At 45.0% G+C, this 16,728-nt stretch overlaps 1 protein-coding gene across 2 annotated transcripts in view; it reads left to right on the forward strand.

Annotated features, from left to right (window-relative positions):
• The window catches only part of DIP2C (disco interacting protein 2 homolog C), a 377,912-nt gene that overhangs the window by 280,894 nt on the left and 80,290 nt on the right, over positions 1-16,728 (forward strand). For both annotated transcript variants that reach the window (XM_084872178.1, XM_084872177.1), the window contains 7 exons: positions 1,333-1,456; positions 1,773-1,882; positions 2,050-2,152; positions 4,239-4,303; positions 7,524-7,617; positions 7,732-7,851; positions 9,565-9,679. In XM_084872178.1, coding sequence (XP_084728304.1) covers positions 1,333-1,456; positions 1,773-1,882; positions 2,050-2,152; positions 4,239-4,303; positions 7,524-7,617; positions 7,732-7,851; positions 9,565-9,679 — 731 coding nt within the window. The remainder of the gene's footprint in view (positions 1-1,332; positions 1,457-1,772; positions 1,883-2,049; positions 2,153-4,238; positions 4,304-7,523; positions 7,618-7,731; positions 7,852-9,564; positions 9,680-16,728) is intronic.

Consider the following 16,728-nt stretch of genomic DNA (forward strand, 5'->3'; position numbering starts at 1 on the left):
CAAACTCACACTCACAAAGGAATGCCTTCCTGCCACTGATTCTGATCTTGGAATCTGCCTCCCCTCCCTGCTGTGAGATCATGGTGTTTGGCAGTGGGATATCCAAATTCACATTGAAGTGACTGGTTATAGTAATTGTGCTTGAAATAGCATTGCTTAAAGGAAACATACTGTGAGCACCCCCGAAAGGGACCATCACTGTTCCCGGGTGCCAAGCCAGTCCCCTCTCTGGTGTTGGGGGTTATGTGTGTACAATCCCATGAAGAGAGAGAGATGTGCTATTTCCTGGGGGGTTACAGCTACAATAAGAAAAGTAGAAACTGTTCACTTGAAAGACTACAGTTTTAAGATGTCAACTCTGTTGATATTACTCATGAGAAAACACCACATGGTCTCACGTATTTCTTAGCGAGGCGCAGACACGCAGCGTGACAGGTAGCCAGGCATCTGGCCCACTGACAGGCTTGCTTGTTGTCCGGGGATTTAGGCAGAGTCCAGTGGGAATGAACAGAGGTGATGGCTCATCACAGTCATGCAGTTTTGGCTCTAGCAGTGCAGCTCTTACACGGGGTGAGTCACAGCTGGTGTGGCAGGTGGGAGGAAAGAAATCGAAGTGACCTGACTTCTCACAGGGCAGCTGACACAATAAGCAACCAAACCCACACAGCTGGCGGTTCCTTTGGCCGCCCCACCAGCGGCAGCTGCTCAGACGCCGTGTTCCTCCGTCGGAGCTGGTCATTCCGAGGCTCCCAGTGTGCTCAGTGTCACCGGAGTCCATGTCATACTTGTCTAATGCATGTTCTTATTTCTTGAGACAGTGGTGCTCATGGTGGGGAAAGCTGACCAGGTCTCCATTTCTTTGGTAGATGTAATCAAATGTGGCAGAGCCCTTTGCTCTGAGGGTTTAAAATCGGGCAGTCGGTAATTATTCAGTATAAGACATTTTCTTGGACGCTTTCTGTTTCCCCCAATACTTATGCCCTACAGTCCTGGTCCACAGAATTGAGGGTCATTAGTGCCAGCCCCACATTGAGTACTTCCCTGTGCTCTCCTAGTTTTTCGCTCGCAGTAGATGTGTGAGATGGCTCTGCCTTTCGCTCCACAGTGAGATGAGGGAAGTGAGGCCATGCAGGCTAACTACCGCATTCAAAGCCACGCAGCTAGCAAGCAGCTGCTTGGGCTCTAACCCCAGTTCTGCAGAGCCCAGTCTTTGCCGAAACCATGGGTTGTCCAGGGAGGTTCGTTCCATCCCAGAACCCAGGGTGAGGCCTTGTTTTGCCAGGAGTGCCACTGTCATCTCGTCTCCGTGCCTCTTCTGTCGCCCTCTCCCAGGACGCAGGAAGCCAGCAGATCGGCTTCCTGCTTGGCAGCTGTGGGGTTACTGTTGCCTTGACCAGCGACGCCTGCCACAAAGGACTGCCGAAGAGCCCGACGGGGGAGATCCCGCAGTTCAAAGGTAAGACAGTGCTGAGTGCCGTGTTGGGAGGCAAGCTCTTCACTGAGAAAAGTGGTACAACATGGAATCAGTTCCAGAGTATACCATTTCCACATGCACATGTCTCAGCAGCACACCACATGTTCTCAGCCTCCCCTGTGGCATGATTTGACTGGCAGAGGCTTTTGCACTGTGGATGTGGTCCTTGACTTAACAGAAACACCAGAGGTTCCCCCTAGCATGTGGTGGTGTGAAGCATAACCATGAATGGGGAGGTGATGCCACACTCTTTTCTGGGAAATGGTCACCTAAAAAGAATTTGTCCTTTATTTCCAAGGTTGGCCAAAGCTATTATGGTTTGTCACCGAGTCAAAACATCTCTCTAAACCTCCTCGAGACTGGTTTCCACACATCAAAGATGCAAATAATGATACCGCATATATCGAGGTAAGTCACTGGGTATGGGGCTTTGGGACTGAATCCCCACGGTTCCCATAGTTACACAGCTCCAGAATCAGGACCTGCAGCCCCTTTCTTACCCAGAAGAGCTGATGGATGTGGATCCTGCTTTGTTCTTCGGTCCCACTCATCCTCACATTGTCATCTCGTTTCAGTATAAGACGTGCAAGGATGGAAGCGTGCTCGGGGTGACCGTGACAAGGATTGCACTGCTGACCCATTGCCAGGCTCTGACACAGGCGTGTGGCTACACAGAAGGTATTTTTTTGGGGGCCCCTCTGGGACCCTCCCTGCAGGACCCTGACTCCAGACCTTGGCCTGTGAGATGCGTGCTGACCAGCCAAGGGACCGTGTTGTTCCCACTAGTAACTATAAGAGACACGTTAAGTTTGTGCCTAACACAAGTGCAAGTTAACTTGAGTTAGGTAGTGTCTCAGCTCTGGCTGCCATAACAAATCCCACATCCTGGGGCTCGAACAGCAGACGTTTGTTTGTCACAGTGCTGGCTGGAAGTCTGAGATGAGGGTGTCGTCAAGGTTGCTTCCTGATGGTGAGCACCTCTTTCTGGCAACACCATCTCTGTGTCCTCACATGGCCTTTCCTTTGTGCACGTGGAGAGAGCGAGAGAGGTGGTGTCTCTTCCTCTTCTCACAAGGACACTGGCCCTATTGGATCAGGTTCTACCCTTTGACCTTTAGAGGTCCCATCTCCAAATTCAGTCACTCGGGGGTTACTGCTTCCACCTATGAACTTGAGGGGACCCTACTAAGGCTGTAACAGATCATTAATACCAAATGTATTCATCTCTGGCTGCACTTCAGAAACTCTCTGAAAGCATTAAAAACATCCCATGTTCGGCTCACCCCTACCAACTGAGTCAAGTTTCTGGGCATGGGTTCGATGAGCTCCAGGGGTGGGCTATGCCGTTGAGACCAGTTGTTTTTATGATGTACCAGATGGGATGGTCATGGAGGCAAGAGCTAGGGTGACCAGAGGAAACTGGTATTAGTCCTGACCTGGGATCCTAGAAGGTCAGACCAGATACCAGTTAACCCTCGGGAGCCTCTGTGACAGGGCCCTGTGGTGGGGATGTGCCCGAGGAGGCTGGTGGCATTGTTGCTCCACTCTAACCTGAAATGCTTTACTTTTTTCTGTTTTTCTTGTTCCGTTTCTCTCCCCCCACACACCCCCTTTCCTTTTGGTAGTCTCCCTTAAAAAAAAAAAAAATTCACTTAGCTTGTGAGATGTTCTGCTAATTTTGTCCTTGAACAAGTTTCCAGGACATTTTCACACATTGTCTCTAATTCCCAGCCTACTCGCCAGTGTTTTCCATTTTAATTTCAACATTCCTTACAAGTCCTGACCCGTTCTCTTGCCCTAAACAGAGGTCCAAGGTTGTCACTCTTGTGGGGTTGGAGAGAGGAAATAATTTATTAATATGTTTTCTCCTTATTTTGATATAAAAATACTTGTATAACATGGAATAGAGACTGTTTCCTTTGAGCATGTTTATTTTGAAAGCCCCTGGGCCCATCCTTTCTGAAATGGGGTCAGACAGAGTGATGAAACTTTGGCAAGCATCTCCAGAGCAAATACGTAGAAATGGAAGACGGGGCATCAGTTAATGCCTGGGGCTCAGCTCTAGGTGGCCTTGGTCAGAGGTGTAGGCAGCTGGGCCTCCTGCCCTGGCCAAAAGACAGATGTGACTTCAAGAGGAATGTTCATGGTGTCGCAGGCAGCTGGCTCTCCAGCCTGGCTTCCATGTTCCATGTCGTAGTTGTTCCAACCATGTCTTTTTAGCTCCTTTTTCTTACTCCCGCCTTTAAAAAGCCCCTCCCCCAACTCCTGATTGCTCCCCCATTCTCCCATCCTCCCCTTCCAAAGCCCCTGCCTCCTTTATCACCCAGCCCCACCCCTGAGACTTCTTTGGTGCAGCATAGGGTGTTTGCTGGAAACTGCCTGGTCCTCTGGATTTCCTGGGAGAACACGTGACGGAAATGAAAAGAATCCTTTTTTAAAAAGGAAAAAGGCAGGGAAGGGGAAAATCTGTATATAAAAAGGGAAGGAATAAGGTGGGAATAAGGTGCTTTAAGTGATAGTGTGAGGAGCTATTGCTGTAAACGTGCATGTTAGAATACTGTCTAGAAACTGAGATTATAATATTAGGAGGAAACCCTGATGTTTCTGGCAGGCTAGCAAGCTGCAGACTTTCTGCAAAGACACTGTGAAATGATCGTATTCCAACATCCGTTGCTACCCCTGATGGGACGCTGGGTTTTCTTTGCCCTTTGTTCTGTACATGTTTTTAATAAGTAAGAATCTTTTATTATTTTTATTTGCACAGCTGAAACAATTGTGAATGTGTTGGATTTCAAGAAAGATGTTGGGCTCTGGCATGGAATCCTCACGGTAAGTGTGAAGCTGGGCCCTGCTGTGTCCTCCTTACATATGCATGTCCTCCTGTCAGAGTTAGAGTTGGGATCTTTATACTTACCAGCTATAAGGAAATGTTCTTCCCAATTTTAAATTGCCATTGTTAGGTGTCTTGAGTTGTCAGTTAAAGTAACTTCCAAGAGCCTGGCAAACCCACTGGGTCTCTGCAGCCGCTTGCTTGAGTCACTGAGTCTTCAGTCTTTCTTAGGATCTCCCTCCCCATGGTCAGCACTCACAATTACTCAGCATTGTTATCGGGTGACTTTTGTTTGGGCCACTTGCCCGTACATCTGATTTGGCTACGACATTCTAGTTATTTTTCTTTCTATGAGTCTGTTTATAACTCTTGAGGTGAGCTCCTGTTTCATTATGCTATGAGGAAACTCCTTTACAGACCTCCCCTTGAGGAAAATTCAGCACGCATCATAGAGAACACGTTTCTTTACTGTTGCTGCTTCTCGATAAGTGATGGCAGTTCAAAGCTGTTGGCACATTTATAGAAACATAAAGCTTATTATTTAACTAAAGGCCTGGTGCACCGGTGGGGTCCCTCGGCCTGGCTGGTGATCGGGGATGATCAGGTCTGTCTCCCACCCCATCAGGGCCCAGGGCCAATTGGGGCAGCCAGTGGGGGCAGGGGTTGAGGGAGATTGGTGGCTGGCTGAGGGGAGGGGCCGCGGAAAGTTGGTTGGCCAGCTGCAGTAGTGCACTGACCACCAGGAGGCAGCTCCTGTGTTAAGCATCTGCCCCCTGGTGGTGAGTGCACATCATAGCAACCAGTCGATCAGTCATTTGGTCACTTAGACTTTTATATATAGAAATATATGTTTGGCACTTAAAGTGTGCAGCATAATTGCTTAGACCAGGGGTCTGCAACCTTTAAGGCATAAAGAGCCACTTGGACCCGTTTCCGAAGGAAAAAAAACCTGGGAGCCGCAAAACCATTGCAACATTTAAAACAAATATAATACTGCATATATTGTTTCTTACCTTAATGCTATATACCGGATCGTGCAGTTAGCTGTCAATCTGAAGAAAAAAAGGACTTTTTCACTTAACAATGTAAAATATATTTTTGCAAATTAATAGCTAATTAAAATATTTAATTTACCTGGTTAATGGAATTTTTGCTCCTGAACCTCAGTGCACAGTGTCAGCACATCAGGGCAGTAAGATGTTGTCTTCATTTTCACACAGGCTTGCAAGTTGTCGGAGCCGCGGTAAAGCTTCAAAAGAGCCGCATGCGGCTCTGGAGCCGTAGGTTGCCGACACATGGCTTAGACCCTCACTGTGTCTGTTTTATAAGAGGTCATTTTTAATCACCCATTTTTTCTTCTTAAGTTTCTTATGCTGAAACTTTGTATCTTAAGTAGAAAAATCTAGTTCTTTTTGCACATTTGGTAAAAACATCAGAAAGGAGAATTTGTAGTTTCTTCATAAATCAGAATTTATTAGAACAAAAGCATTTAAGTATCATAAAGGACAAAGTTTACAGCTCCAGATCAGCAGCGTCTTTCTGCCATCAAGACAGTTTATTGCGTGACTCCCCAGGTGCCTCACTACCCTGCTGCCCTTCCTTCTATAGCTTTGTGTCTGCAGGACAGTCACCTAAGACGAAGAATCTTTTGTTGCCTGAGTCACTGGAACCTCTGTTTTCCTATTTGTCCAATGGGAATGATGGTGCTGTGTGAGAATAGTAGGCCTGATATTGAGTGACCACCTGTTTGATAACGTAACAGAGCTGCTGTCCTGGGGATTGCACTGTCGGCCACAGTCGGCATCCGCAGAGAGGAGAGGTTATTGTGCCATCAGAGTTTCTCCTAACAATCTCAGTTTCGAGAGCCCTGCGACAGGTCTGGAGTAGGTCTTGTTGATAGTCTTCCACCTACTTAGTGTTGTTCTGGATTACTGCTCAGGAATCAGTGGTTTCTCCAACTCTGGCTTCCCCTTTTAGAGCAAGGCAGGTCTGGCTGGATAGCCACACACACTCTTCTGTGGCATCTTCTATGTGTGGAAGATCTCTCACTCCCAGCACAGAGTGGGGAGCAACTGCAGCAAGAGGGGCCAGCCGACTCACTTCTCCTGGGGAAGGTATAGGTGGTCATTTTCCATCCGAGCTTCCAGAATTAGGCCAGCACTTTCCAGAGCTCCTGTGCCCTCCCCCACCCCTTCCACCTGCAGGAGCAGAGAGAACCCTCATATGGCAGAGCCTGCAGGGGGCTCTGGCTGATGTCCCCCTCTACAGTCCCTTAGCTGCCAGCTTCTGAGTGCATTGGATTGAATGATATCTAGTGTGAGGCCTACAGGTGTAAAGCATGTAGTTACTAACTTTTATTTTTAATTTGCTTTTCCTTTTATTTTTTTTCAGTTACAGTTTTCATTTAATACTATTTTATGTTAGTTTGAAGTATACGTATAATGGTTGGACATTTATATATATTATACAAAGTGATTCGCCCCTCCCAATAAGTCTGGTATTTTAAAAGTTAGTTTTGGTTACTTGTTTTAAAGAAATGAATCCTTTAGGGCTCCCGATTACATTAGCAAGGCTACATGGCAGACTGAGGGTGATGCAGACATGTTCCTCCTCCTTGACATTTCAGGGTAACATTTAATGAAGGAAATTCATTTTTTGAAAGAAAAGTTAGTGTAATACACTAGAAAAAATCAAGCTTCCAGACTCTAAGAGGACCTTTAAAAATTATTATCCAACCAAAACCGGTTTGGCTCAGTGGTAGAGCGTCGGTCTGCGGACTGAAAGGTCCCAGGTTTGATTCCGGTTAAGGGCATGTACATTGGTTGCGGGCACATCCCTGGTAGGGGGTGTGCAAGAGGCAGCTGGTCGATGTTTCTCTCTCATCGACGTTTCTAGCTCTATCTTTCTCTCCCTTCCTCTCTGTAAAAAATCAATAAAAAATATTTTTAAAAAAAATTATCATCCAACTAAAGGTTTTCTAAGACAAGTATTTAGACTTAGATTCTTTAACTGTATCAGGAAAAGCAGGAGCCAAGAGGACTAGATAGCCTTTGAGATACTCACTTCTCGGATTATTCTGAGATGCACTGGCATCAGCTGCTCGCTCACGCTCAGCAGCCCTGGCATTGGGATGAGCCGCAGCCTGTCCTGTCGTGCCCCCATCTGGAGCCTGGTGTCCATGGGTGGGCCTCTCTGTCTCACCTGAGTCCTTGCCTTCAGAGCGTCATGAACATGATGCACGTGATCAGCATCCCATACTCACTGATGAAGGTGAACCCGCTCTCCTGGATTCAGAAGGTCTGCCAGTACAAAGGTACGTCCCAGGGTGACCCCGTGGGGGGCCCCCTTAATTATCATGAGTCCTTATTTTAACATTTCATGCTCTGGGTGCTCATAGTAACTCCCTTTTCTTCTGCTTCTACTTCAGCAAAAGTGGCCTGTGTTAAGTCCAGGGACATGCACTGGGCGCTGGTAGCACACAGGGATCAAAGAGACATCAACCTCTCCTCTCTGCGGATGCTGATCGTGGCCGATGGCGCAAACCCCTGTAAGCACCGGATGCTGCTCAGGCGAGGAAAGGCAGGCAGCAGGGTCCTCTTCGCCAGGGTTCATTCTTTGCACTTTGATTTCTTTTCCCAGTCTCTCCCTTAATTAAGGAGTTGTCTCAAAATAATAACCAACACATCTGTGCACTGACTATAGCCACATGATGTGCCAGTGGAGAGCATGGAGCTTTCAGACGTGGCCCTGTGGCCTCCACTTCTCACTTCCATAGAGAACGTTGCTTTTTACCTAAAAATCCTTCTCTTTCTTAAGCTTGAAAATGTTATATAAGTCATAAGATTTTCTGAGGATTAAATGAAATAATCCCTTTATACAGTTCCTCGGAATGTAATAAATTCTCAAATGTTAACTATTATTGTTTTATGGTCCGTAGTAGTTTTATTGATCAGGAATTAATTAGTCATTTTTAATGAAATTTCATTATCAAATCCTATAGCAAAAAGTACCTAAGTAAAGTTATAAGCAGTTTCACAGGATACTATTAATATACCTTGAGAAATATTTCAGTCAGTAGCAATAAACCCCAGCTAGCTTGTTTGTTTGTTTGTTTGTTTGTTTGTTTGTTTGTTTTGTGAGAGGAATATGTAAGCCAGAACAAAGTCAGGGAAAATGAATTGAATGTAAGAAAGTTCTGACTACCTTTGTAAACCATGCAGTGTATATGTCTGTAAATTTAAGCAGCATATATTTTCTTAAAGAATATCTGATATGCAAAAGTGAACTGGCAAACAATTTTTAGTACTAATTTTACAAATGATTCTTCCATTTACAAAATAACTCCATAAATTGTGAGCTATTTACCTTTATTGTTGAAAGTGTTACAGTTGTCCCCTCTTTTTCCCCATTGACCCTCTCTACCCCATACCTATTTCCAATTCCCTTTCCCTCCCCCAGGTCTTCACCAAACTATTGTCTGTGCCCATGGGTTATGCATATATGTATATAAGTTATTTGGTTAATGTCTCCCCTCCCACCCACTTACCTCCACCTTCCCTCTGAACACACAGTTGAATTTACCTGTTATTCTACAGAGCAACATGTCTTACACAGAGCAAGGTAAACTTGTTCAAGGAAATTATTTAGCTGATAGGTCCCTAGTAATTATACTCGGGTCTCATGATTCAAGTTAATTTGAAGTTTTCTTCTGTTAGTTATGGCAGAGATTTTCAACTGGTGTGCCACAAGAATTTTAAAAATATGTTAACCTGACTGTTTAGTCAGGGGCACTGACCTCTTTTCCCATAGATTGTAAATCGAAAAATGACAGTAGCCAACACAACAATAGCCATCCAGTGTAAATAAACCAAAAATGATACTTTTTTCTCAGATGGGTAAAAAATATATTTTTTGATGTGCCACAGAATTTTAGTAATTAGTTTATATGTACCATGAGATGAAAAAGGTTGAAAATTGCTGAGTTAAGATTAGATTTATCCATCCTTTATAACATGCATATTGAAAATGGTAGAGCAAGTCTCAAGAAAGTTCTTGAGAAGGCAAATGCTTTGATACAGCACAGAAGTTGTGTAAATTCCTGAGTTCCATAAGTGTGAGAAGTTGTAGTAAGTGTCTTTGCCATGCTGCCTAATACCACATGTGCCTAACCCCTAACTTCAAAAGCATTTTCTAGGATGGGATATTTTCAATCAATGGCATAGCTGCCGCAGCCTGATTGCCATTCCCTCTTTCACTCCAGGGTCTATTTCTTCCTGCGACGCATTTCTCAATGTCTTCCAAAGCAAAGGCCTGCGCCAGGAGGTCATCTGTCCCTGCGCCAGCTCGCCAGAGGCACTCACTGTGGCCATCCGGAGGTACTGCACACACTTCACGTGGCCAGCCTGGGGAAGGTCAGACCACACCACTCCGGAGGGAGACCTGGGATCATAGCAGTTAATCTTAGTGAGGACGCTGGAATGGATTCTTTAAAATGTTTAGGTTTAGTAGCCAGGGAAATAGCCCTCCTTCTGGCAAGTCATGTCATTCCTGTATGAGTGGAAACCCACTGGGGGCACACTGACCTCTGGTTCTTGCAGGTTGCTCATTTTTTCATTTGCTCACACTAGACCCAGGATTACTTTGGGGTGGAACAGAGTCAGTGTTGGGTGAAGTGGAATTTTTGTCACCTGTGCTGGTTTTTTTGTTTGTTTGTTTGTTTTTTTAAATATATTTTTATTTATTTCAGAGATAAATGGAGAAGAGAGAGATAGAAATAGCAATGAAGAAAGAGAATCATTGATAGGCTGTCTCCTCAAGACCCCCACTAGGGATCGAGCCCACAACCCAAGCCTGTGCCTTTGACCAGAATCAAACCTGGGATCTTTCAGTTTGTAGGCCGACGCTCTATCCACTGAGCCAAACCGGCCAAGGCTGACCTGCAGTTTCTATGTCATCTTCATTTTTCTTCTCTCTACAATATTACACATACTGCACTTTTAAAACACTGGTTTTCTGAGGTTTGAAGCCACTTGGCGGTACATCTAAGCTATTGAGTCTGTGGTGGGTGTGGGTGGTGGGTGCTCCTGTCCAGCATCATTGCTCGGTGCCCTGGTTCATGGGTATAGGTCACTGTAGCAGTACCACTGCCTTGAGCAGCGCGGGGGAAGGGGGGAGGTGGACTGGTAAAAACTTGTCCTGCCCACGATGAACACTACCAGGAAGGCACATGATGGTTGTCTGCCCTCCATTATCCACACTAACAGGAGAAAGGACAGGGAGAGCATCATCTAGGTATTGGCAGCTTGTATCATGACTGACTTTTCAGTGTCTTTGGGTTCCGTCTCAAGTTAGGTTTCATTTCTTGTCACACAGATGTGCTGCCTTGTAAGAAGGGATGACAGAACTCTCGGGGCACAAAGCACATAAGTCTGCCCTTGATTACTGAAAGGTTGATTTCCCAAAAATACTCACTGGGAGAGTGTCCTTAAATGAGAAACCAGGTGTTTTTAGGTGTTTGTTAATGTAAAATTAACCAGACCACCTGACAATTGGGATAAGAAATCTAAAATCTTTAAAGTATCAGAAGCATCTAACATTTAAATTGATGAGGAAACATTGCATCATGAGCAGACTCCAATATTCTTTTTTAAAGGATGATTCTGTTGCCCTAATCACAGGAGTATCTTCACAAACAACTCATTTCTGTCTGACCTTGGAGTACAGAAAACTTCAGGATTGTCATAGCAGATTTACCTCCACAATGTTCTTCACATGTTGTCCACATATTAGAATGTCTGTCGCATTTGAACCTAAGATGGGTTCCAGGGAGACTTTTGGGCGAGGCCCAGCCCTGTGATCAGAGGCCTCATTTTCTTTCACCAAAAAATGGGCTCAGTAATCTCTTAATTTCCTTTCACCCATAAACTTTTAGGGTCTATCTACAGTTCTGTGACTTAGCACCATTGCCACAGATAATTCACTAAATGAATGATTCACACCTGTAGAAAAATCCTATCTAATAAAAGAGTAATATGCAAATTAACCATGACTCCACTACACCGACAAGCCACAACCACCAGCCAATCAGGAGCTACTATGCAAATTAACACCAACCAAGATGGCCACAGTCACAGAGCCAGCAGGAGGCTTGGATTTCCCCAGCAATAGAGGAAACCAAGCTTTCCACACACCCTGGCGGGCCCAGGCCTCCACTCAAGGCTACAAAGTTTCAGTTATAGAAGATAAACAAATCCCAACAAAAATGGTGGCAGACATGGAGCTGGAGATAGCAGGAGGCTTGAGTTACCCCCGACAATGAAGGAAGCCAAGCTTTCCACACACTCTGGCAGGCCCAACCCTCCACTCAAGGCTTTAAAGTTTCAATTATAGAAGATAAATAAATCCCAACAAAAATGGCTGCTGCCACCCAGCAAGTAGAAGGCTTGGCTCTGCTCAAGGCTACGAAGTTTCAATTGTAGAAGATAAATAAATCCCAGATAGAGCCTCCGCTTGGGTCGCCAGGGGCGTGGCCAGCCTGCAAAACACCACAGGCCCCTCGCCTAGGCCGCCCCATACCCCAAGGGAACCAACACCCTGATCCAGGACACCCTTCAGGGCAAATCAGCCCCCAGCCATGCACCAGGCCTCTATCCTGTATAATAAAAGAGTAATATGCAAATTGACTGTCATTCCAACACACAAAATGGCTGCCCCTTATGGTCAAAGATCCTGTCCCCATGTGAACACAAGATGGTCGCCACAAGATGGCCAGCAGGGGAGGGCAGCTGGAAGGGATCGGACCTGCAAAGGAGGGCAGTTGGGAGTGATCAAGCCTGCAGGGGAGGGCAGTTGGGAAGGGAGGGGGGAACCAAGCTTGCAGGGGAGGGCAGTTAGGGGCAAACAGGCTGGCAGGGGAGCAGTTAGGCATCAATCATTCTGGCATGGGAGTGGTTAGGGGGTGGTCAGGCTGGCAGGCAGAAGTGGTTTGGGGCAATCAGGAAGCCAGGCAGGCGAGCAATTGGGTGCCAGCAGTCCTGGATTGTGTGAGGGATGTCCGACTGCCCGTTTAGGTCAGATCCTACCAGGATCTAGCCTAAAAGGGCAGGTGGACATTCCTCAAAGGGTTTCACATTGGAGAAGGTGCAGGCTGGGCTGAGGGACACTCCCACTCCCAATGCACAAATTTCATGCACTTGGCCTCTAGTCTTAGTAATAAAAGACTAATATGCAAATGGTCATTACGCATGATTAGCTTCATCCCCTGCTTGCCTGGGCTTGACAGGGGATGTGAGGCTGTGTCCTGTGTCCCCTGCCTGGTGGGGCTTGATGGGGGTAGGGCCGGCTGGGTCTGGGTTTCATGCAATTTTGAGGCATGAGTGAGTGGGCAGGGACTTGACTCTGGGTCCCAAGGCACACCCAAGACTGACAGGAGGGAGAGTTTTTTACACATTTTACTAATTTTCTTTCATCTTTGACACCTTTATTATAGAGAAAGGGCAAATAGCAATATTAAAATATTTTCTCTAATTAATTCCCTTTTAATGTGCATGAATTTCATGAACCAGGCCACTAGTGCAGTTATAATGAAATGATTTACTTATTAGCATTTTCCTAAAAAATGTATTCTCTGTGACATTAAGATAAGCAGCCTGGTTTATGCCAGTTAATTGGCAGAGGGAGAGGGGGTAAGCAAATGATTTTAAATCATTTCTCTGTAAATCGTTAGCATTTAAAAAGTATTTCTAAAAATTATTTATTTAAGAAGATGAAAAAATTCAGTACCAAAAGTAGGCAAAGTAAGTGGGTGCTTTTGACTAAGTGTACCTCGTGTGGCCCAGGAAGTATTTTCCCGACTGCCAAGGGGGCTCAGAAAGATGTGGTTCATGTCGGAGTGCTCTTGTATGGGCCCCCTCATCCAAGCCACACCCTCATCTGTGGTTTAGACACCTCCTTTAGTCACCTGCCCTTTGCAGGCTCTGTTCCCCTGGCATGTGGTGACAGTCACTGCACTTAAAGAGACAGTGACTTGACACATTTCGGTGGCGGTCTTGCTCTGAGCTGACCTGAGTGCACATTTGCATCAGCTTTTCACCCCCTGACCACAACCCTGGTGTCATCACACTTCTGAGCTCTGGTCTATTGTTTCCCAAGTGGCTGGTGGGAAAAGTCTGAATGGGGACAGGGCAGTGGATGCAATGACCACAACTCCTTGGGAGCCATCCCGCACAGGGCGCCCTCAGCTGGGATCTTTCCACTAACTTGGTTCACTGGCTGAGGACTCTACGGTCCCTCTGGGGAATAGTTGGTGACATGTGACCCCTTTCATGTACACCAAGCAGGGGCCATAAAATGTACAGGATACAGGCTGAAAAGGTACAATTTTAGTATGCTAAGGAGAATTAGGATCATAACAGTCAAACTAAAACTAAAAATAGGCCCCTGGTCACATCTTACTTTACATTTGTTCCCTTGCCTTGATCATGTGCCTCAGCCCTCCCAAGTCAGTCGTCATATTATTATGCAGGTGATGCGTGTTGGAACCACTGAAACTGGCGATGCTATGAAAGAGTAATCTTTATAATTAGCTGTTATTTTTCAACTCTGTGTGGAGGTTCATTTAGGTGACAGGGACTGAAGTTCAGTGACAAATATCTTTAGGGGGGAAATGAATGCTAGGCTCTCATTTAAAATCATTGTCCTTGTTTCTTACATGTTTATATTTAAGTTATTTCAAGCACATTTGATGAAAATAGCATTCACAATTGATTTTTATCGACATATACCTCTCCAGGCTCTTTCTATAACATGTGAATTTAGGTTTAAATTCCCCCTCTCTGAAAGGTTTAGGGCAGAATCAAGCATTTAAACTCATGCAGTACTTCGTGCTAAGGGCTTATTGCTTTCTTCCCTGAAACACATAGAAGAATTAAAGGGGATTTTCCACATAAAGAGGGCAGACACCAGGCCATTAAGGAAACATAGTTTTGATTCATTGCTTTCATACCGTTTTAAGTGGCGACCAGGAAGCCTTGTCATTCATTGCTCCTCGAGGATTTTGATGTGAGGACTAAATTGACACTTTCTTAAATATCACCATAAAGTCTCATGCTGGAAGCATTGCAATCTCACATTTTGTTTACTGCCCATAGGATAATTATTATTTTTTTTTTTAAAAGCACACTATTTGGCTATGTTGTCTTATTTTGTTGCAAAGAAAGGCCTGTCAGGGAATAATTACCCCTCGTTAAAGCGAGTCTGCAGAGGGACATTTTCCTTCACGCAGTTGTGTGAGCGTTTATATCCTTGTGTCCTGTGCTTGCCTATCTTCCCGGGATGGCCTATTCTATGCTGATGGTGAACTTCCCGTAAAGGGCCAGGAGCAGCTGGTTGCTTGCTTTTTGTGCTCTTAATTAGAAAATGATACTCAGTTCATGTCTGTGGTCATCAGTGAAGATAAAACCGCTAATGCATTTCTATTGTTCATGACTTGTAGAACTTTTGGCCTTTTCTGGAATATGTATTACTCAATGATTCTTTTCTGTAAAAAAAAAAAACACAACATATATATATATGTGAATCAAGTTGATTGGTTACAGGAAAGCTGCTCAGGCAGCCAGACGGCTGTGTGGAGACAGTCATATGCATCAGTCTAGCTTCTCGGGGTGCTTGGGTTTCTTCCAGAGCAGATGGGTTGGTGCCCATGGTTACAGCCACTTGATGCCCCTCCTCTTATAAGAATGTCTCTCACTTACACAGCAGGGAGCATATTGGAAGGTTGTGGGGACACAGAGTCAATGGGCACTTCAGGTGTCCCCCCTGGAAAGCGGGCAGGATGCCCAGGTGCTCTGGAGAGTCGGCAGCAGGAACCTGGACACAATCTGGGGAGCAGTCAGCTGGCACCCAGGCTTCCAGGACAATGTGCTCCTCAGATGTGCTGCCAAGGCCGCGTCTGACTGCCAGGCCTGGCCTCTATCAACATCCCCCTCGCGAAGGCTGCCTTCCAGGGGGAAGGGAGGTCAGGCCAGAGAGTAAGTGCTGTTCGTTGTAGGATGGTTGAGGAATTTTAAGAACATGAGGTGGAGAACTTGAAGAAATAAGGGCAGGAGACATGCCTGTTTTCATACCTGTCCTCTTCATGGGTGTCTCCATGAGTGTCAGCCAGGCGGTGGCAGGAAACCACATTGTTCCCCAGGTGTTTTCTGCTTTCTTCTTTCTAACCCTGTTCACAGCCAGGCCAGTGTTTTGTATTTCCTTTTTCCTCTGAAGACTTGTTGTAGAACAACAAATATTGGAGAAATATGGATCCATGGTGCCTAACTTCTTCAGTAGAATCCCTCCCCCCCAAAAGAGGGGGGGGGCAAATTTAAAAATGAACATCAGCAAAGTATTTTTTTGGCTCCAATTATCTCCTAAATTGCTGTCTGGTTCTGTGTCAGTCTGTAAATAGAGATGATAGAGTCAATTTGTGGTTTACCTACAAGGTATTATTTCAATACCTTAATGCTTTAGCAATGAATAGGTAATAATTATATAAAACATGTACATTTTAATATGTAATTAAAACAGTAACTCCAAAAAATAATTAAGATGTATCCTTTTTCACCATTTTCCATTTTGAAACGTCTAACTTAGTATTTAGAAAGTGGAAGAAAACCCTGAGAAAGGACACCCCAAGGGCAGTTCTATGCCATGTAATCCTGTGCAACACTGGAACTTGACAGTTTCTGCCAGGGGCACAGAAACCAGTGATCCAGAATAAGAAAAAGTTAACACAAGCCACAGACTTGAAGTGGAATTTTCAAGAATGTTTTTGATCTCTCAAAAAGTCAGATTTTGAGACCTATAACCTTATTTTTTAAAACACAGGAAGATAAAATATATTGTTCATAATTTTATCTAAAACTTTCGATAAAAGTTGAAAACTCTAACCTCAAAACAGTTTGGAGATGATAATCCTGTAAATAAAAATATGACTCAATTAAGTAGCATTAATGAGCAAAGTAACTGTGTTATCTTGTTTAAATGAAGTTCTCCTTTTAAGGGTGAGTTGTGCTTTGTTTTTGTGTACGGAAGTACTTGGTGGAGACGGGAGCTGCACCGAGAGCAGACAGCGGGGGAAGTAGCTCTGACTGCTGGCTGGCTGTTCCCAGCCAGTTCCGCCCAGAGCTTGTTCTTGGAAATGGAAGGGTAGCCAGGGCAAATGGAAGCACAATTGCAAGCAACTTGAATGATATGATCCCTTTTCTGGCTGAAAAAAAAATTAAGTCTTTCTAAATGGTATAGTAAGTAAAAAAAATCTAAAAGCTACATACTCAACTGGACAGTGAGAACAGGATGCAGGGCTAATGTTCTTTTTCTGTTCATCTCTTTTTTCTTAAAAGGCATGAATTGCTCTCAACAGAGGAAATTACATGAAAATTAGCTA

This window comes from Pipistrellus hanaki (genome assembly GCF_964339955.1).
Source record: "Pipistrellus hanaki genome assembly, chromosome: 1".
Classification (NCBI taxonomy): domain Eukaryota; kingdom Metazoa; phylum Chordata; class Mammalia; order Chiroptera; family Vespertilionidae; genus Pipistrellus; species Pipistrellus hanaki.